The sequence below is a fragment of the Ictalurus furcatus genome, chromosome 7, assembly GCF_023375685.1.
Source record: "Ictalurus furcatus strain D&B chromosome 7, Billie_1.0, whole genome shotgun sequence".
Taxonomy (NCBI): domain Eukaryota; kingdom Metazoa; phylum Chordata; class Actinopteri; order Siluriformes; family Ictaluridae; genus Ictalurus; species Ictalurus furcatus.
This window is the reverse complement of record NC_071261.1, coordinates 12,379,212-12,400,995: the sequence shown is the minus strand read 5'-3', so window position 1 is coordinate 12,400,995 and position 21,784 is coordinate 12,379,212. Positions and strand designations below refer to the sequence as shown.

At 41.0% G+C, this 21,784-nt stretch overlaps 1 protein-coding gene across 2 annotated transcripts; it reads left to right on the top strand.

The window, feature by feature from the left end:
- The first annotated feature begins 685 nt into the window (after nt 1-685).
- On the top strand, nt 686-21,030 carry rbm33a (RNA binding motif protein 33a). Of its 2 annotated transcripts, none has more exons than XM_053628503.1 (19): nt 686-1,218; nt 1,997-2,093; nt 3,205-3,253; nt 3,347-3,420; nt 3,581-3,815; nt 5,255-5,365; nt 5,446-5,602; nt 5,691-5,896; nt 6,703-7,003; nt 7,477-7,538; nt 9,174-9,300; nt 9,481-9,761; nt 9,942-10,208; nt 10,310-10,603; nt 10,737-11,225; nt 12,555-12,713; nt 13,312-13,491; nt 13,954-14,042; nt 15,018-21,030. In XM_053628503.1, the coding sequence occupies exons 1-19, from the start codon at nt 1,200-1,202 to the stop codon at nt 15,064-15,066; spliced, it is 3,246 nt and encodes a 1,081-aa protein (XP_053484478.1). In that variant the 5' UTR covers nt 686-1,199; the 3' UTR covers nt 15,067-21,030. The 2 variants fall into 2 exon arrangements, with proteins under 2 accessions (XP_053484478.1, XP_053484477.1); XM_053628502.1 differs by having other exon boundaries at nt 687-1,218; nt 5,691-5,911.
- Nucleotides 21,031-21,784: the final 754 nt, after the last annotated feature.

Here is a 21,784-nt window from a genome sequence, read left to right as displayed (position 1 = left end):
TTTTTGAAAATTTATGAATAAGTTAAACTGCCCATAGATATAAATCAGTGTGCTGCCCTACAATCCCTGCTGAAAAAAAACCCCGCAATAGAAACCGCTACAGGCATTCTATTGGTTTCCACTACAAATACCATTAAAACAATTAACAAATGTATTTTGGGACATATTTTATTAAGATTTAATGGTTTGTATTGGTTTCCACAAGACATAAACATGCCACCAATAGAACCCAACACATTACCAGTGGAGACCCATGAGGACCATTATAGTTTCCATTAAAACCAATACAATTCCTAGTATAACCATTAAAACCATTAGAATTTCTGTAATGGTTTCTATTATTTTTCTTTTTTTTCCTCTCTCTCTTTTTTTAGTAGGGATGGACTGGAGTATTCCCGCCTCACACCCAGAGTTCACCAGGATATAGACTCTTAGATATATTAGATATTATAGATGTTTTATTACTTTTCCTAACCTTTGCTTCAGTGGAAAAGAAGGCTAAAATGGAAGAAAAATAGTAGTAAAAATAAGTGTTTCCTTTGGACCTCAGCCAACCTGACTTTACACAAACTCCCCAAATTTCACACACACCCACAAATATAGTTGACTATGAAAGTTAATGTCTTCCCATACTTTTATGAGTTTACCTAAAAGTCCAGAATAAATAAGTAATGGGGTGAAATCACAGAAAGAACACTTTATGTCAGTGCCATTACTGTATTTTTGAAGAAATTGCTTAACTCTGTAAAAGCTATGAATTAGCTTGAAAAAGCTTTTTTGTTGTTATTGTTGTTGTAAGTACCATACTCTTTTCCATTATATATATTTTTAAAAAGACTTCTCTGACATTGCAGGTGGGAACAGAAATTATATGTCAACATATAAAGCTCTTATTGTAGGATTTTTTGTTTGTTTGTTTGTTTTTTGTTTTTTTAACTTCTAGGTGCGATTTCAGAAACGGACAAATAAATCAGAGGACATTTTGAATTCAGTACTTCCGCCTTTCGAGGCACCCATAATGCAACGCGCTACTCGGACCGGTCCGCCATGTTTGTGTATGACTTCAGCCTCGTCTTTGCATAAATACACTCACTACCCCTTCGAGTCCCCCAAAAAACACCCCGCTAGCACCTGTTCCAATGCACTTATCCACCTTTTAAAGGAAATAAATACCGTGAAGACATCTGCCGTCCTTTGTGATGGCGGCCAGTGCCCGAGGTATGAGATAATAAAGCGGTAAAGTGTATTAACCTGTAATGAGACGGAGTATGTTAGCAATTTTTGCTAGCTGGTTAGCATGACGGGGTTTCTAACGCTTTATAGAAACGGAGATAATCAGGTTAGAGTCCAAAAAAAGCTAAGCATGCGTTTTATTATGGGGTTAAACCCAAATTAGCGTTTGCCTGGGTTAGCTAATGGTAAATCTATTGTACATGTCGTCTCGTATAACTTCGTACATTTCCGGCTTCAGTCCATATTTATGCAGTTTATAATCCATAAAACTATCAATTTAAACCAGTTCACTCGCTGAAGAAGGCATTTTAGTTAGCAGAGTTGACTGTTCTTGTTATGTAGGGTCTATCCAGTAAAGTAAAGGCTCTGTAGTGGCTAAATAATGCATTAAAGTGTGTGTATGTGTATATATATATATATATATATATATATATATATATATAAAAAGATGTTATTTTTATGCCCTGTGTAGTGAGCGTACATATGGACTAAGGAAGAGAATGAACCAGTTCCTTACTTTCAGACGTGATTAATTCGGCGATACAGAATTCATTATTTCTGTTGAGGAAACTGTGTGTAATCACTAATGTGGTGAAGTTTTACAATAAAGAAATGTGTATGTAACGTTAATGGAAGGAGTCTCCAGTGTCAGCGCTCCGCAACAGTCAGTGGTAAAGGCGTAACTTTAAGCTTTCTGAAGTGTTCCGGCAGATTCAGTGTCTACCGATTCAGGAGTACATACTGTTGCGTCTGATTATTCCAGATGAGGAGTTTCATGAGTATGATAAACCGGGAGCTGAGAGGTCGAGGAGGAGGAGAGGAGGAGGAGGAGATGATGATGATGATGATGATCTGGACAGGTGAGCAAACGCCTGTTTATGAATCATTAGTAATGTGTTAAAGGTATTTTGAAGTTTCACTGCACGAGTTATGCCGAGTGGACTGTTTCAGTTAACTGAAAGTAAGGTACTATTACTACTACTACTAATAATAATGCTTTTTATATAGCACCTTTCAATTTAAAATGGAGCTCCAGGTGCTTCACAGCGTTAAGTTAAAAAAAAAAAAAAAAGTAGTCAAAAATAATATTAAAATAGGAAAATAATATTTTTTTAAAAATAGCACTGACAAAAAAGTAACAAACGATACAAATATATAAAGATGTAATAAAATATAAATGTATTGAAAATAATAATAATAGTGACCAAAATGAACACCACAGTATAAAATATACTAAACGTGCTTATTAAAAGTAGAATTAATGTTTTGCCGCACATCACAGCTACATTCCTTGGTCTTACCCGTTGCTATGAATGACTAAGGGAATTTGACCTGTGTGTTACCTCATATTTATACCCCTGTGAAAGGAAGCAATTTCCTGTTCCTGGTCACCCAGGTGTACACACAATTTAAAATATCAATGGGAAAACACTTCAAATATATTATTCTCATATGAATTCATAGGGGTGCCAATAATTGTTGCACACCTATATTTAACAAAGATATATATATATATATATATATATAAATTTTTTGGATAAACCTGTGTTGTGTTTGTAATTGTTTGATATCCATGAAAGCAAAGTATTTTTGTGAAAAAATTTTTATCAAAAGGTTAAACAATAAAGACAATTTTTCAGCACACTTCTTTACTCATATTTACCAAGGGTGCCAATATTAGTTGAGGGCACTGAACAATTTTGATATATATACTTTTTCCATGCAAAAAAAAAAATTGTGATGATAAAATGCCTTTAGCGCTCTTTATGATGACAGTTTCCTCCTTCGGTGACTTTTCAGGAATTGATTTAGCATTTGCGAAACATATAGAAAACCCGCGTTTGATGATGTCTTTACCTGTCGCGCACCGTCTTTCATCCTCTGGTTTCCATCGTAGACCGAGAACGATTCGGAGATTTGCGTGTTCGGTTAAAATGGAAATCATTTCTAACCTGATTTCTCACTCGACAGTGATTTGGAAGGCGACCTGCTTGAGGAGGACTGGCTTTCATCCAAGAAGGTAAACGTGCTGTTATTGTAAGTGTAACGACGCCTGCGTTAAATACAGAACAGACACAGCGACCAACGGTAATGGTTTCTGATCCTCCTGCAGAATCCATCAGAGCTGTCGGACGAGGAGCTGAACGACGACCTGCTGCAAAGTGATGAGGAAGAGCAGAACACCAGGTTTGATACGAATCTGCTATTAAACAGTGAAGTGCTCAGTGCTCGCTGAAGGGAACTGCTTGCACAGCAGTAGGTTCTCAGCAACACCCAAAAAACCAAAACTCTAATCATTGTTGGACGTTTTATTGAATTTTTTTGGTAAACATTGTGTGTGGGTTAGTGCGCAGGGTGCAGTGGTGAGCCTGAACGCGACGTTGGGTCTCAGCGAATCGTACGAGCTCCAGGAAGGAGATGAATACGCGGCAGAGGAGTACGGTGCGCCTGAGGGAGAGCAGGAGGAGGGGTACAGGGCAGACGAGTATGGGGATGCAGAGGGAATGGAGTACAACACAGGAGGAAATGAAGACGAAGTGCTGGACCTGCAGATCAATGAGCCGCTGGACGACGAATTTCAAGTGAGTACTTCCTGTTTGCCTTTTCATTGCAGAAAAGGGGAAAGGGCTGTTAGGTTTGGTAAGGAATCTGAACTCCTCCTTGGATTATAGAGCGAAGGTCATCAAATTCAAGAGAGAAAGTAAACTTTTCCGATTTTGCGGCATGTGATTTTAACGATGCATTAGGCAAAAAAAATATTTTATCAAAAATTTGGCAAGATTTTGGTCAATGACGGTTAAGTAGGTAGAGCTGAATACTCTTTTAAATGATTATTTAAAAACTGCTTTTTAACTCCACCCCTGTTTTCGGCTGTCGTACATGCAGCTGAATCCCCAGAGTAGCAGATTTACCAGGAAAAAAAAAACATTAATATTAGTAAGCACTGTTATCTCTAATTCCGGCATGTTTCCTTCTTGACGGTAAGCCACATCTACACAGAACACCGTATTCCACCACCACCCCCCCGTGACGTTTCATTCCAAACCTCTTTTGTCCTGCCACGTCAAAAAAAAGACATGTCCTCAGACTAGATCAGATAAGAGGTTGAAAAATCATTAACCCCAGCCTTTTAAACTCCGACACGGGCCAGATGATTGATGAGTTTGTTCCCTTCTCTTCTCCCGTCACGTTATTTATTTATTTATTTGTGTATGTATCGAACGCAGGCAGGACGGGTGAAAGGGTTTCTGGGATGTGTAGGGTGTTGAAAGACGTTTTCGTCTCCCATGCAAAGGATTTTAGATGCATATAAACACACACCATGTACGTGTGTGTGTGTGTGTGTGTGTGTTGGTCTGATATATTTTTGTTTACAAGGTTGCCTAACCGATGGTTTTTGTGTCGGAACATCTACACACATTAGTTCAACACATATATGGGAAAGATATTTTGTAAATGAACATACAGTATATAATATATAATTAAATATAAATATATACTTTTTTTGTGTACGTGTAAACATTTAAATGAGACCTGCATGGTGATGTGCCTGTCACTGAGACGCTTGTACATGTAAAGACGACTTGGTCAGCGATACTGTAGCCGTGTGTGTGTTTATTCAGTGTTTCAGTGCATCGTCTCGAATATTTACATCTCATTGACTTTCAAATGAAGGCAGGAATACTAATGGGGCATAGAAATGTGACCAAGATCCCCACTGTTATGCTAATTCAACACCCCTCTTCCATCTCCCGTCGCCGCACACCCGCACGCGCTGTTCCTTTTTCCACGCATGACGTTAACATGTTCATTCCGATCCTCGTCTGCACCCGTGCAGGCTTTCTTCATCATCATCATCAAACGCAGATTCGTCCTGTTTCACGGACATTCCCCAGCATTAAATATAGCTATAAATGGATAAAAAGTATGACACGTATCGTCACTAATGATTAAAAATGAGCACGGTGAATTCAAACTTTTTTGCTTGAAGTTGGCGCTGCCTTCTGGTCTTTTCCTGCAGGTGGAGGAGCCGCAGGAAGTGCAGAATGACCAACAGGAAATGACTGAGACGGAGGGGGAGGAGCCTGAGGAGGAAGTCGAAGATGTCTCGCAGGTTACAGAAGCAGAAGAGGTGAGAGATGACTGTGCGATAATGTACATACTATAATGCATGCTATTTCTAGTGAGTAATTTCTTCACTCGCGCGTTAAGATGGAGGCCGAGGCCGACACGAAGGAAGAATCCGACGAGGACGAAGAGGACGATGAAGAATCCGAGCGTCTGCGCTTCAAAACCGAGCGCAAAGACCGCACTGTGGTCCGTCTCTCAGACACCACCAGCAAACGGCGGAATATTCCGGAAACGCTGGGTACGTCCAATAATGAAACTATCCGTCGTTTTATTATTGACCATTTGAGTTACTCATTTATATATACATATATATATATTTCTTTTAGAACTGACCGAAGAGGCTAAAGCGGACCTGATGGAATTTGAGGAGAAGGAATGGCTGAGGAAACAAGGTCGCTTTGGTGGACGAGGGAGAGGAGGAGGAGTAGGGGGAGGAAGAGGAGGACCTCCCGCATTCGTTATGGGGGGTTTCCGTAAAGACGGAGGTGCAGGACGAGGGAGGATGAACGAACCCAGACCTCCGCTGATGCCGGTGAACTTAATGCAGGTTAACACCCTAACCCCTAACACTAACCCCATTGTTCAACTTAAACTCTGGACTCTGATTGGTCATGGAACTCTTGCATAAAATACTCTCTCAGAGGAAACACTCTGGTCTCCAGGTGTCAGAACTCTAATTTTTAAGGCATTTGAAACATTCGCGATGTGTTAACCCTCTATTCGTACACGTCTGTCCTTTCAGGTTCACTTGCTTCAGCGGAACGGGGCGGGTTTGCTTTAGAAAAGTCAATTAGCTCTTAACTCTCGCTCTTATCCATGTTGATACACGGATTACCCCAAACGACTCGGCAGGAGTCCATCAAAAAGCATTACGCCAAATTAAATCTGCACTTTGTGTAAGGATTTAGCTCTCTTTGCTTATTTTATTATTAAATATCCATCGAGGAGTGTAATCCCCACGTGTTTTTTTTAAAATTATTATTTATTAATTTATTTATTTTTTTAAATAAAAAAGTCCCCCCATGCTTTTTAATTCCTCTTACGGACGAGGAAAGCCGTGTCATGTCTGCTCCTGGGAGCGTGTTGCTTATTTATTAAAAAAAACGCACATACAACACAGACTTCAGAGATGCGTAACGGTTTAATTGAATTTTTCTCCCCTTCGCAAAAAATCTTTCAGAAGGATTAGCTCAAAGCTACAACTTCATAAAGAAATGTTTCCAGCTGAATATTTAGCAAGAAAATTGTCTGTGTGTATATATATAATACTAGACATTATAATATACATGGTATATACTATTTTAATACATATTATCTTGTTCTCTCTCTCTCTCTCAGCCCAGAATGATTCATCCTCAGTCCCATCGTCCTCAGCCCCGCCCTTCCATCCCACGTGGTGGTCCCGGTCTTTTCCCCACGCCGCTCATCCCGATCCCCCAGCAGCCCCTGCAGTCCCTGATGCCTCCGCGGTCGCCGGCACAGCACCAGAGGCCGCAGCAGGAACTGCACCCACCACGCCCACACGGACACGGACACGCACTTCCACATGCACACGCCAACCAGCAGCAGCAGCAGCAGCCCAAGAACATTCACATCAACCCGCATTTCAGAGGCCCGTCGTCTTCCTCACCTGTCCAGGGTACAGAACTTCCCAGTTCTTTCATTCACCCGGTTCATTTCATCCACAGAGCAGCTCTGAGTGAGCGTGGCAGTGGGTGTAAAACTACACAATGTGTGGATAATATATTCATATATGTATATATGTGTGTGTGTGTGTGTGTGTGTGTGTGTATATATGTGTGTATATATATATATATATATATATATATATAAATGGGTATAAATATATATATATAAATGGGTATAAATAAATGGGTTTGGCTTTACTACTACACTGTGTACGGGGACTATATAAGTATATTTGAGACAATATATGCAAATGAGAGCAGCTCTGAGTGGGAGGGGCTTTACTAGTACACCATATTTAGAAATTGATTTTTTTAAGACCATATGCAAATGAGGGCAACTAAGTAGGCATGGCTTTACTACTATACTGTGTATGGGGAATATTTAGGTATGGTTAACTGTATATCAGTTGTTTGTCTCTCACAGTTCCGTTGATGTCGCCCGCTCCAAATCAGCCCAGACCCAGCCTCGGCCCTCAGAGATTCCCGGTAAGCGAGCACACGTCACCTCACAATAACACAACGCACAAGCGCTGTGTCTCAAACGGAGTACTGTGTGCGCACTTGAGTATGAGAGTACCTGAGTATTTGCATACGGCGTCCCCTGGTGGTGTCTGCGCTGCGACCTTTTCACTACAGACGGTGGTATCGGGGTCTATGTCTGATATCCGATATCGTGCTCTCTTTTATTTGTAATAAATACTCTCATACCAGGCAATAGATAACAGGTGGCGTAACCCTGGTTTACACGGTCACGCAAATGCACAAGCGAAATGTTAATCGGAACTACGGCATCTTGAAACCTGATAACTGTGTTTGCGAGTTATCTCGCACTTACTGACAAAGCATTCAGGGCGTAGAAAAAGTGGAATTATGGTGTTTCCGCAGGAAATGTAAACAAAACGGCTTAAACAAACGGACGGATGGATGTGTGCCTCAGAGATATGCCGTGGATTGAAACATCGGTTAAAATGAATTAGTTGAGAAATGACTAATTAAGCTGCGCGCACACGCTTGGATAGGTGTAATAACTTTTGTATTTTATATTCCTGCAGTGTTTTTTTTTTTTTTTTCTCCCTCCATATTTGGACATTATTTAAAATGCTAATGCAGAGCAGCAGCAGCTCTGTCGGCCCTCTGGGTGCCTGATTACCATCGATTATCATACCGGGATGTCTCAGCTCAATATCAGCTCTCTGATGAATATTAACACTGACTTTGTGAATATTAATAACAGCCACATATTTACTTGAATTTTATCCTGTGTGAATTTTATTTCCCGTATATTCTAAACTGTATATTCAGAAGATTCCAGATTTTTCTATGAAATAGTCAGGTATTTATGTAATGTTATTAGCGTAGTTGCATTTAACTTGCTTTACTAGATTCAATTACATTATGCAAATCGCTGTTAGAAACGTCAGGTACCTCGGCACCTGAGCTAACCCACCTCTTCCTCAAAATGGCCACCATTTGTCTTTCTGTATTTGTTTTATCTCTCAGGCAGATCATATCAGGGCACATATTGACCATCTGAGTGCGTATTTGCTGAGGATTAGCGTGTTTTTTTATTTTTTTTTCTTAAATCACGCAGCGAGGCATTGTGACCGTCTTTAAGCTCCCATTGTGTTTGAGCCGCTGACCTTTTTTTGAATCCCCAAGTCCACCATTCTTCCTTGCTCTGCGTAGCTAATCCAGCTGATTGACTTTCCCTTAAGTAACTTTTTCTCCAAGCGCACCTTTGCCTGGATTAAAAGCTTGATCGCATCTTAAGTTATTGGTAACGAGCTGAGAGGAGGTGCGGCGTGGTGCGGCTCTTCATGAGCAAAGTGTAATTTATTTAAGAGAATAAAAGAGTCAGTGATGAAGGGATTGGTATTCGGCAGAGAGATTAGAGGATCGTTATCTCAGGACGGGTTTTATTAGCTAACTTTTTTATTTTTAGCCGTTCTGAAAACTTCAGCGGTCGTTCCGTAGCGATGAGGTGATGTCACCGTTTTCCTGACTCTCTCAACTGCTGTCACAACAGTATATTCTTACAATATAGACTCGTTTCGAATCATACCGGGGTTCTCGAATGCCTCTTTCATGTGTCGTTGCCGTTCGGCTTGTGTTTCCTCTCAGGGCCCTGTGGATTTCCAGCAGCACCTCCAGGGTAATTTCCTCCAGCCTCAGAGGCCCCCGCCTCAGGAGCAGTGGAGAGGACCACCACCACCTCCACACCAGGAGAGGGAGCCGTTCTACAGCAACGGTAAACTAGAGGACGTGGCTATGTCCCAAACAGTGTCACGTCTCTTCACTAGCTTGTTGACACGGACGTTAATCACACGAGACATTTTAGTTCATAATCTTTAAGCCGACTGGCAATTTCTCAGCCTGCAGGGGGTTATGGGTAATGTACAAGAATAACGCTATACACTCTATTCCACAGAGCCACGTTTTCCAGCGCAGCCCCTGTTCGATCTCCCAGGCTCCGCCCCCCTGATGAACAACATGCTCCCTCTGTCCTTCCCTCAGCCGGGGCCAGGGTTCTGCCCCCCGGGCGGTGGAATGTTCCAGAGAGACCTTCCTCCTCCTCGCCCCAATTTGCCCCCTCCTCAACAGTCTCCTGCCCCGCCTGCGCCCCGCGGCTTCATGGGACACAGGCAGCCGTTTCCTCCACAGCAGCACAACGCCCCCTTCAGTCCTCAGCACACGCCATTCGGCATGCAGGTAACACACACGCGCGTACACACAGACACAGACACACACACACACACACACACACAATTAGGGAGGAAACAGTTTTTTTCAAACCAAAAATTTTCTCTGTTACAGACACTGTTTAAATTGTAACTTATATATTCAGTTCTAATCCTTTCTTTATTCGTGTGTGTGTGTGTTTGTTTACAGGGCCTAATGCAGTCACACCCTCAGCAGCAGCACCACGACCCTCCCCCACCTCCGCATCATCACCCGATGCACCACCACCAGCAGCAGCACAGACAGGAAGTTCCTCCTCTTCCTCATAATCAGCACCACCAGCATCAACACCAGGGCCAGCCTGGGGAGCAGCATCCCATCATGCACCTCTCTCACCCGCCCTTCCGTCAGCCCATTCTGGGTGGACCTCGACAGATGAAACCCCGCCTACAAAACAACATGGGTCGCTTGAGAATGGTACGAAAAGATATTAAAAAAAAAAGTAGAGATAAGACGCCAGATTGGGGATTTGTAGTCTTAAGATTTACGTGTGTGTGTGTGTGTGTGTGTGTGTGTAGGGGTCTCCTTCATCCATGCAGCAGCTCCAGAGCCTCCCTCAGCGCAACAGTAACCTGCGCGAGCTCCCCATCGCCCCCGGCAACAACTCCCCTGTCCGCCCCCCTCAGCCGAGGCCCATGATCAAGGTCACTCAGAATGCCAGGCCTGGGCAGGGGGTTGGGGGAGGAGCCATTGGACGAGAGCGTGGTTCTGCTAAAACCTCCCCGCCTCCAGGCACTTCAGAGATGAAGAACGAAATGCCAGCCACACAGACAAGCACACCTGTACAAAAAACACCAAACACGCCTGCGCAGGTAAACACAGCCGAACACGCCTGCGCAGGGAAACACAGCCAAACACGCCTGCGCAGGTACATGGTGCCAAATGACCCTAGGTAGGTAAACACAGCCTTGAAATGATGTAAATCTTTTTAATCATCTCTGTTAGGATGAGGAAGAGGATGAGGAGACCCGTCAGTACCGGCTGAAGATCGAGGAACAGAAGCGATTGCGTGAGGAAATCCTTAAACGTAAGGAAATGCGCAGGCAGATGCAGGCCGGTGCGCGTAAAAAGGAGCTCCTGGAGCGCCTCGGGGGCCAAGCAACACCCCAAACACCCCCCATGCAACCCCAAACCACCCCGACTCAACCCCAGACCACCCCATCGCCCCCGTCAGCCACCCCCAACGGCGTTAAATCCCGCCTACAGAACCCCAGCATAGAGCAAAAGCAGAGCGTGCAGAACCCACAGAGACTCGTCCCACCGCTCCAGAGTCCCAACATCGGCGTCACGTCGCCTCCAGAGGAGAAGATCCCACCGATCCAGATGCAAGCTAACACCGTGAGGAAGAGGACCGTCATGCAGCGTGTTAACTCTGGTGGCCTCGGCTCGCCTCAGATCCCACAAAAAGTGCGAGTTGTTAAACGACTAACGGGCGTGAGTACACATTTATCATCAGGTTGCAGTGCATAAGTATTCACCCCCCACCCCCACAAAAAACACTAGTCACTTGGAGAGCACTGTCTTTACTGTGAAGCATTGTGGTGGTAGCATCAGTCCCTTTTAGTTCCAGAATATAACAATACAAAATGTGCGGAGTGGTTATGCAGGGCACTGTGGTGTAGTAAAATGGCTACCAGGAAAAAATACACGCCATAATATGAATGATAAGGTCTGTAAAATATATTAGGAAAAAAGTCAAGTGTCAAACTTCATCCGTGAGACACGGAGGCCTGATGTAAAGTTCACATCCCGCTGTGTCCTTTTAATTTTCTCTTCCTTCCTGTCCGGACTCTTTCTTTGTGTCTGGACAAAGCGAACGAGTGTCAGAGTTTAGTCGTTCTGACTGAGTTAAATCCATAAAGCCTCTGCGATGGCACTCGACTCTAATTGAGCACGCTCTTTACCTTTTTAAACGCCGAAATGGCACTCGTCAGAGTGAGCCGTTTGACATTTAGATTTCGACAGCGCCTTGAAGGACTGCGAGTCTTCAAGTCATTTTGCCGTAAATTCGGGACCATAAAAATGTGTCGTTTGTGAAATTTTGTCATGGTTTCTGTTTCGTAAATATAAACGTCTTAACCGCGAAAGAGGAGAATTCTCGTCTCGTCCTCGAAAATGGATTGACGACATTATCTTCTCCGTCCGCAGCCGTGTGACGTTGATCCGTGTTAAAATAGGTGTCAATCCCATGACGAGCACAATTAATCTTCTTCCTCGTCGCAGGTATCTCTGTTATAATACCTGCAAGAGGAAGGGGGGAAGAGACGGATATTCTTTTGAGCTTATGGCTGGCGATAAGAGTGAATGAAATGTTCACAAAAGCAGCGAGGAGGAGGAAGAGGGTGAGGCGCGGCTGAGGGAATAATACTGTTTAGCATCCGAGAAGCAGCTCTGGATTTTCTATTCAGCTGCATTAATCTGTCAGCACATCAGGCGGGAGAGCGATAGCGTGATAGCGTCTTGTTCAGCGAGAGCGACGGATGGATAGATTCACTCCTCTTCAGGGCAGGGTCAGAATTGTTAGTCTTTTGTCATAGTTTTCCTTCCGAACGCTCACCTACAGCAAGAAACTGAGACAAAGAAGTAAGAAAATTAGATTCGGTGATTAAAGATCACACAGTTAATAAATAAAAGGAGGAACTCGATGTAAAAAAAAATAAAGCAAAAAAAATCAAAGTAAATGCTGCAAGAAACACGTTAAGAAAGGTTATGCCTCAGACGTTGTGTACAAGCAGAATAAGCAGACGTATCGTTATTCCACAGGGAGAGGAAGCTCCGCCCCTCCAGAATCAGCCACAGCAGGTGATTGGTCGAGCCGCTCCTCAGCAGAGACTGGGTGCCGTCAGGAAGGTCACGGTGGCAGCAGCTGGACCACAACAACAATTACCGCAGCAGCAGTCTGACGTGAACCAGAGTAACCGGGTATGTCCCAAAAAATCCTGCATTTGACTTGCCTCAGAAGAACTCGGAAGAGCCCCGGGGACACATCGACACCGTTTACAATTAACAAGCAGTTTACAGTTTGTTTACAATTAACAAGCAATACAAGCTGATTCTTGTGTGCACAGTAGAACTCATTTAAAGGTGAAGAAGTTTGAGAAAGAAAGGGAGAGAGTGAGGAGAAAAAAAGAGAACCACACACACACAACTCGTACAGATTTTGTGTCTAGTTTCTTGTGTTTATTTTAATTTATTCAGTTATACTCCATAATGGGTGGGGGGAAGGGGGGTTAACTAATAATTAAATAATTTCATAATCAAACAAATAAGTAAACAGATAGTCAAGCAGTTTTCATGTCATGTGATTGCCACAAGATGGCGAAACATATCACAGTATTGTTTTCTGTATTAGGAAATGTAATTGGTTGGTATATAAGCCGCATTGGAGAGTGTAGGAAAGTGTGTTTTTGTCCAAACTGAAATGGTGAAAATGACTTAAAGGTCATAGGTCAGACAGGAATCTGAAAGATAACAAGTTAGTGTGGGCTAGGCCTCAGTTGCGTGTCTTGTCACTGGGCAGGTGGTGGTCTCGGGCCGAGGACGCGGTCGTGGTGCTCGTGGCGGTCGGGTGGCGCCGCAGAACAGGCCGAGTACCCGAGTCGCTGAGTCTCAGCCCATCACGGTGTCTATAGACGGCCTGTCGTCCTCCACCACCGAGAAACAGATCAAAAACCTGCTCAACTCCATTGGCCCTGTCCAGGTACAACACAGATCATTCTGGATTCTGATTGGTCAGAAGGTGTTGATTTATTTTCAGTAACAGGACCATATGAATGCACTCATTCTAACATTATTGTTTCTATAGTAACAGCTCCTTCACAGGGACGTAAAGAAAATCACAATCTTTGATACTGTAAGGAAATGTTTATTTGACATTTATGGAAGGAGTCTCCAGTTGTGCCAATGGTTTAGATGATCGAATAAGCCCATCTTAAACATTTTAAATGTTTACATGATGCAGTAACACTTCAGAGCACTGGGTGGCGCTAGTCGCTCAATTTTCTGTGTGTGTGTCCAGACTCGAGTGTCTGCTATGTCGTAATGCAGTGGCGCCGTCTTGTGGCCAAATACCCTTTTATTAAATCACTGTGGAGAGTAAATCAGAAGTTTCTCTTCCTGTATCAGTGAATATTGCAGTTCAAAAGTGTTTTGTGCTCCGTAGACGTTTAAGATGATGCCGCAGCAGAGGAAAGCCATCGCCACGTTTGCGAATCCTCAGCACGCGCTGAGTTTCCAGCACAGCTTCCACAGGTGAGTGTGGTTGATCCGGAGCTTCCTCCGGTTTACTGTTTTTGTTCTCCGTGGGTTTTTTTTATTTGTGAACCGGCAGTCTCATTTGTACTGGCCACTTGCCTGTAAGCCTGTAAGCTTTCTGTAAAAGCCGTAACGAACGAGAGCTCGTTAATGCAACATAAGATCTATCAACGTGCGTGCAACGTTAAATAAACTTATACTTGACGCCTGCTAAATACAACAATCAGGAAGGCAGTACTAAAAATGGCACTACACGTGTTTCGAAATCGTTTTTAACGGTACTTTAATGAGCTTTGCTGCCACATTGTCGTTTCTATAGCAACAGCTTGCACGCGGACTTGTATTTCAGATGCTCCGCCGAATCTACGATTTAATAATAAACGTACTAACAAGGTCCTAAGCGTATAAACGTCGATTGTTCTGAAAGGAGACGTTTATTTAACGTTTAGCGGAAGGAGTCTCCAGCGTCAGCGGTAAAGCCGTACATTAACCGGGACTTATTCAGGATGCTTACTCTTTCAGAAACACGGCAAGATGCGCTTTTTTAAATAAAAAACTTTGAGAGAAAACAAAAAAGAGCGGGAACGACGGTTTGCAGCTGCTTTTCGTGAGTAAGAAATGGTTCCATGACGTTAAAGTAACTATAAACGCTTTAAAAAAAAAAAAAAAGAGCATGATGATGAAAGCATTGTTCGTTAATGATGAAAAAAATCATAATTGTTGGGAGTTTAATTAGAAAGCGGTTAAACTACGCCGGCCACTTCGCACGCTTTCTACGAGAACAGCTAGTCAAGCAATTTTTTCTCGCCTCACAAATTACGATTTTTCGACTGTTGCGTTGAGACTGGAAAAAAAAAGCCGTTATTAATGGACTGCGACTCGTCGGGTTCGTTTTTGTTTGCTGCAGGTCGCTTAAGTGAACGGCTTAGCGGCTAAGTTTTTTTTTTTTGTGTGTGTGTTATGATCACGTAGGCACATGATCGATCTGTCCCACATCGACGTGACCATCATTGACGGCTGAGGATCGGGAACGAGAGAACGACCAGCGTAAACACCGAGAGATCGGAGCGAGCTCCCGGAATCGAGGCTGCGTTTTACTCTAAAGCTCTCAAAACACTAAAGCAAGTTTCGGAGGAACTGATGGTGGGAAAAACAAACAAACAAAAATGACAAACGACTCGGATTTATTCATCCATCCCTGGTTTCACTGAGAGCAGCTGTCCCTACGTTGTGTTATCCACTCGAGTGATAATTCCCTAAACTGTTTCAAAAGTGGGGAAGCAGCTCTGACTGAAGAGACACCGTTTATTATTATTATTATTATTATTATTTTGACTGATTGATTGATCAGTAAGTGAAACGAGAGGAAGGCTGTTTTTATGAGAACCCGCATAGTCGATAACGATGACGCTCGATAACGGTCGCTCCCGTCCTCGTTTACACTTTTTTTAAATACACACTCCTGGACAAGATTTTTCTTTCTCTCTTTCCTTCTTTCCTTCTTTCTTTCTTTCTTTCTTTGAGATGGAAAAGCAGGTTGGAGTTTTTTTTTTGCCGCCACTAGAGGGCAGTGTGCGAGTCGAAACGTTTATAAGCCATTCGTTCACAGCGTAATGATGTTTATTTGAGGTGGTATGGAAGTAGCTGTGGTTCGTATTTCAGAACAATTCATCCCAGTACGATCACATTTTCTCACAATTATGCAATACGGGATCAGAGTTTTATTTGGAGGTCCAATTTGCAGTTTAAATATATATTTTTATTATCAACGTAATCTCTTGAATGGCTAGTTTTCCACAACAGCTAAAATAAACAAAGAAAGAATAAAATATTAATTTGTCTCGATTTCCTTCAGTGGAATGTTAGCAGTAAGGTGGGTTTTTTTTGTTGTTGTGTTTTTTTTTTTTAAAGGTTTATACATTTAAATGAAATCGTGAAAACACAACGGTGGTTCTGTGTCCTGCTTGTGTTCCATAAAACGCCTATGGTCGTATATTTGAGAAATTCGTCGCCTCGTCTTTTTCAGTCAGACTGCAGCATTTCCAGACTGGTCGAACATGCTTGCTAGCGTATTAGCATTTGATCATTTTCGATAAGCTAACAGCAACAAAGCCGCAAACGGAAATTTTTGCTAACCGGTGCGTGATTTAGCCGTGGTTTCTTTTCTGTTTGTTAGATTTTGAGACCTCAGTGTGTTTTCTCTTAGGTTTTTTTTTTTTTTTTAAATACTAGCACTGTTTGCGGTGTCGCTATTTAGCCTGTACAAGTCTATTCTGCTCCGTGTCGTTATAAAGAGGATACAATAAAACACATTACTTTTTTTTTTTTTAACTTTTGTTCCGTCCCAAATGTTCAGCATGTTTCCTCAATTTGAAGGAATTTTCCACTAACGCTCTGCTAATTTCACCCCAGCGCTTTGATTTTTTCCCCCCTTCTTCAGCTTATGCTAAGTGTATAATATTTACAACTCCCTCATTTCATTTGCAACCGGAGCGTTAGATTTTAATAAGATTGAGTTCTAAAGTGCACTTTGCTTCATTTCCATTCAGTTTGTAGCTCTTGTTACATCCAAGCATTGTGTTTTGTGTCTCAGTCTGAAGGATTGTTATGCTAGCTCTGTGCTAATTAGCCTGTTTAGATCAATTTGTGGTGATTTTAAGAGGTTAGGGGTTTGTTTTTGTGTTTTTTCCTGAGGTAAAAATGTCCCCATTTTTATCAATTTGTCCACTTTGTTGCTTCAGTGCACTCTTCCATTTCCCAAATGTGAAGGATTGTCATGCTAGCCTTGCTAACTAGCGTTCTAGCAGCATACAGATCAGGCTTTCTTTCTCTAATCTTTTCTGTCTCTTCCTATTTTATATTCTACATTAAATGGTCGCTGTTTTTTTTTTTTCTTTTTTTTTTTTGTTTTATATAAATGATCTGCTTCTTGTGCTACTACTCAGTTTCACTCAGCTTCTCAGTTCGAGTCTGAGGGATTAGCTTGCTAGCATTGCGAACTACTTTGAGGTAATTATAGATCAGTCTTTATTATTTTTTTTTTCCACCGGGCCGCAACGAGATTTTGTTTTGAATCGCATTTTCATTCGTTTTCCGTTCAAGGATTGAAAGATCGTTTCGCTAGCTTTGCTGACCAGCCTTGTGAGTGATCATCGTCAGTATTTTCTTCTTCGTATCCTGAGTTATGATGTTTTCCTCGGTCTTAGATGGATGTTTCATTACGTCCCCGTCCCCCCACTTTCACAGTTTACTCAGTGCGTGCTAGCTAGTGTTTATTGCTATCTAGCGTTGTGGGCGATTGCAGCTCAGTGTCTTTTCTCCTCAGGCTGTGGTTTTTAAAAGGATGGATGTGTTTTGCACTACATCACCGTGCCATTTCCATCAATTTAATCCGAACGAATGCCTCTTTTTATGTTTCGATCTTTTCGATTCCCATAGAAGCCGCCCTCGCCTTGTTCCTCTAGCATCAATTATTCATTAATTGTCTATTCTATGCTTGTCCAGGAGTCACTGCGTGTCGGGAGCAGCCGCTATCAGCGCTCACGCTCATGTACATAAGATGTGGCTAAATTAGACGTTTGAGGAATACCAACTGTAACAGCAAGTGACTTTTTTTTTTTTCTCCCCCCCCCTCCCCCCCCCCCGGACTATAACTCTGATTTAGTTGTTTTTTGTTTGTTTTTTTTTTTGTACTAAAATCATTGCATCGTTGTTGGATCGTTTTACACGTTCTGTTTAAAGAAGCACGCTTAAGCCAAAGGTTTATCTTTGGCAGGCTTATTATTTGAAGACGTTTTAAAGATTAAAAAAAGGAAAAGATCAAAAGAATAAACTATGGTCATGTGTATGCAATGTAACGATACATACGTGCAGGCGGTTCACTTTAAAGGTTTTGTGTATGCGTGACGGTGGAAAAAATGTCTCTCTTCCTCATTTCACCATCTTAACTACTCCATCCATGTGTTTTGGGTTTAAGTGTGTGGGAGGGGGAATACTTTTTTCAATACTTTTTTCTTAGGCACTTTTTTGAGTTACTTCTTAAATTCTTAAAAAAATTTTTTTTTTTTTTTAGCTTACACTAATATAAAGAAATATATTTTTCTCTCATGAAAAAATTTAAACCCAACAAGCTAGAGGTGAATGCTGCTTTCACGTTTGGCATATTATTATTATTATTATTATTATTATTATTATTAGCAGTATTATTTATTTATTTAATAAATTTTTTGAGGTGTGTTTTTGTTCCCATTATACATAGTAATAGTTAGTTAGCCAACACTAGCTTGGACTGGTAAGAGTGTTGCTATGGTTAAAGTGTGGTTATGTCACTTGTATTTTTTTAAGGGGGTGGGGGAGGTAATTCAAACGTCCTGATTTGCTCTATATAAAATATAAATATATATATATATATATATAAGTTAATTTTAAGTTTTTAGTTAAAAGTGATCATGGATATATTAAGTAGCTTAAGTGAATGTCGGTCATTTATTATTATCTTGTCCACAGGTATTCTCATAAACATTGGTAAGATTATACATGATTATCGTTCTGTACGTGCATGCTGAATTTGTGCTCATTTTTATTTCATGTCACATTTATTTATTTATTTGTTTGTTTGTTTATTTATATTTATACATTTTGACCTGCAGATTTAAAGTGCACTTTAAGTCTTCATGTATATGGATTTAAATTTTTTTTTTTAAATCCTCACGCGTTCAAAGCGTATCGGCCGTGCCGACCCGTGTCACATGACACATTTCTAATACGTGTATAAGATTTTAAAAACAAAACAGAAAAATCTTATAAGAAAGAAACCAGGGTTCATATTGAACCTTAAAGTAACTTCATTAGAAGTTTGTTAGAAGTTTCATTTATTTATTTATTTATTTATTTATTTATTTATTTATTGTATTTGTCGTACTGTGATGTGATTCAATTATTTATTTGAACGTTCTGTAGGATCTGCTCGTCATTTAGGCGACTTTGATATATTTTACTAATTTGAGTCTCTGTTGTGTTTTTTCGCAGGTTAGATGTTCCAGAGACTGCCGAAGGGGTGTGTTTTTTTTTTTCTTTCTTTCTTTCCCCCCTGTATTTGTTTTAAAGGAACGGTTCAGCGACAATTCCCCAGATGTAGTCGATCAGCTAAAGACATGTTTGGTGTCCAGTGTTAGCTTCTTCGCTTTCCAGCAACAAGGCTAATGATGATGATGGGGGGGGGGGGATTTAGGCCTGTGTTTAGCTAAAAATATTAGCCTCATTGCTCCCGTGCAAAAGCTTCCAACAGCCACCAAGAGTTTCAGCTGATCGACTTTAAAGCGTTTTATTTATGTCTGACATTTCATCATGGCTAATTCATTTGGCTAAATTGGGCTAATAATGTGTTTTTAATATCTCTTAAATGCTGATTTAGAAGCCAGTCTAAGCACAGAGCCATTCAGTCGATTTGAGCTCAGAACCGTAAAGGAGCAGTGTGTAAGTTTTACAGCCCTCTGCTGCCTATGAGACACCCGAATCTAAAACATCTCCTTCCGCAAACCTTCGACTTCCCACAACCATTACAATTATCTTCGAGCTGCCTTTTAAATAATAAATAAAAAATGTAAATGCAAAATCAGCCATTGTTTGTTTTTAAACTTGTCAAGTCACCTTAATGTTTTATTTTATCTGTTTTATCAGTCATGAAGCAGATATCCTTTCTAAATTTGGTTTTGTTTATATAGTGGATTTGATCTCAGAACCTTCTGGAAGGTAGCAGCGTGTCATTTTTAAAGCCATCCGCGTGTTTGCTAGATTAGAACTGAAAGAAAAACCTTAATCCTCACACAGTAGTTAAAATTATGCTCAAGTTTCCTTTAAATAAAAGAAAGTGTGGGGGGGGGTTGGTCAGAGCTAATTTCTGGGCCAGAATTTTTTTTTTTTGTCAGTACCATGAAATGAATGAATGGTTTTATATTATTTATTTATTTTTAATCAATTTACAGATTACAAAGCAGCGTCCAGTCTAAGCACACTGGTCTTACAGTGGATTAGAACTCAGAAACTTCTGGAACCTTTTAATATTTTTTAAAGCCTTCTGCTACCTTTGTGACAACTGAAACAAAAAAACAATCGCCAAGCTTTCCTACAACTAAAAAAAAAAAAATCATAGTTAATGAGTCGAATCAGGCTTAATGAGAAATATAATAGGGAACTTGATATGAAGAGCCAGTAAGACCCATTAGAGTTTTGAAATTTTGTGAATTACAGTTTTTTTTTTACGGTGTCTTGGAAATAATCTGATTATTAAAGTGTTAGAAATGGTTGTAAACTTTACATACTGCACCTTTAACCGCTGAACCGGCACCTTTAATAGAGATTTCTGTCCAACTAATGATGGGTTTGTCCACAGCATGTGTTTCCGGCGATCGAGTTTAACTTTTAATGCGATTACGTTTCCCACAGGTCCAGGGTGGATGAACAGAATCACCATCCTTCTATCTCTGTCTTTTCTTTCTTAGCAGTATTGCTAAACCCTAGATAGAGAAATCTATGCATCCTTTCATCTCTGTATCGGCGTATCGGCTCGGCTTCTCCACACTGACTGCAACATTAATGTTCACATGACCTGCTTTTTAAAATTTTTTTATTTTAAAGCAGGGAGGACGTGACGTGTGGATTTCCTTAGTTTGTTTACCATGGATCAGTGACGCTGCACCCAAGCGAACATTCACACACTCGCTCAGAGCTCCGAGCGATTTGTCTGTCTGTTAAAAACACACACACACACATCTGCACTGTTGTTGTGGAAATGCTGCGTATAAGAGACAATGTACTGTACACGCCAAAAGTCATGTGATCACTCGTTACTGTGTGGAGTAAACTGTGTGTTCCTAAACCGCTGTCATTGACGTGTCAGTGTGTACACATCCTTTTTCTGTCATCATGTAAATGTCAAACTAAATGTAAACACAAATCCAAAAGCAATAAAACTACCTTAAACAAGTGTGTGTATTTGTGTGTGTTTTCTCATCTAGACAACAGCAGGGGCAACTTGAGGTGTTCAGTTTTCCAGATACAAAAGTGAATCTTACAGACAGACAACACAATTAGCCAAACTGACCTGTGACAATAGTGTTGGAATTAGGAGAATAACCTTGGAATTATGTATGACAATTGTCTTGGAATTATGAGAATAGTGTTGGGATTAAAGGGATTGTGTTGGAGTTATGGTAATTGTGCTGGAATTGTGTTGCTTCCCCGACTCCTCCTCATATTATACAATTTGGTGGACATCAGATGTGTTTAAAATTAGTTCATTTCTTCCTTCTTTTTACTACGTCTTTCTTCTCTTTCTCTTCATGAGCGTCATTCTTTTTTTTTCTTTCTCGGTTTTCATCTCATTTTTGTTGCATTCGTTTTTCTCTCATATTTTTCCGTCCATTCCTTTTTGTCTGCTTTCTTTTTCTCACGTTTTCTCCCTTTTTGTTCTTTTTTTCTCTTTTTTTCTCTCTTTATCCTATTTCTAGTTTCATTTCTTTCTCCGTTTTTTTTTCTCTCGTTTTCGCTCGTGGTTTTTCCTTCTTTTTTACTTACTTCTTGTTTTGTTCTCTGGTTTTACTGATTGATTTAATTCTTTGGTTCTTTCATTCTCCTTTTTTATTTCTTTTCTTATTTTGGTTGTATATTATTATTTTTGTTTTCTCCCTCTCCCCCTTCGTCTTTCTTTCTTATTAGATACATCAGATTGTGAAGCTCTT

What these genes read in the sequence shown, in the direction of transcription:
- rbm33a (XM_053628502.1), top strand. An exon ending in AGGTTACAGAAGCAGAAGAG is followed by an intron (nt 5,366 to 5,445) that starts GTGAGAGATGAC and finishes TCGCGCGTTAAG; the next exon opens with ATGGAGGCCGAGGCCGACAC. An exon ending in GGAGCCGTTCTACAGCAACG is followed by an intron (nt 9,301 to 9,480) that starts GTAAACTAGAGG and finishes TCTATTCCACAG; the next exon opens with AGCCACGTTTTCCAGCGCAG.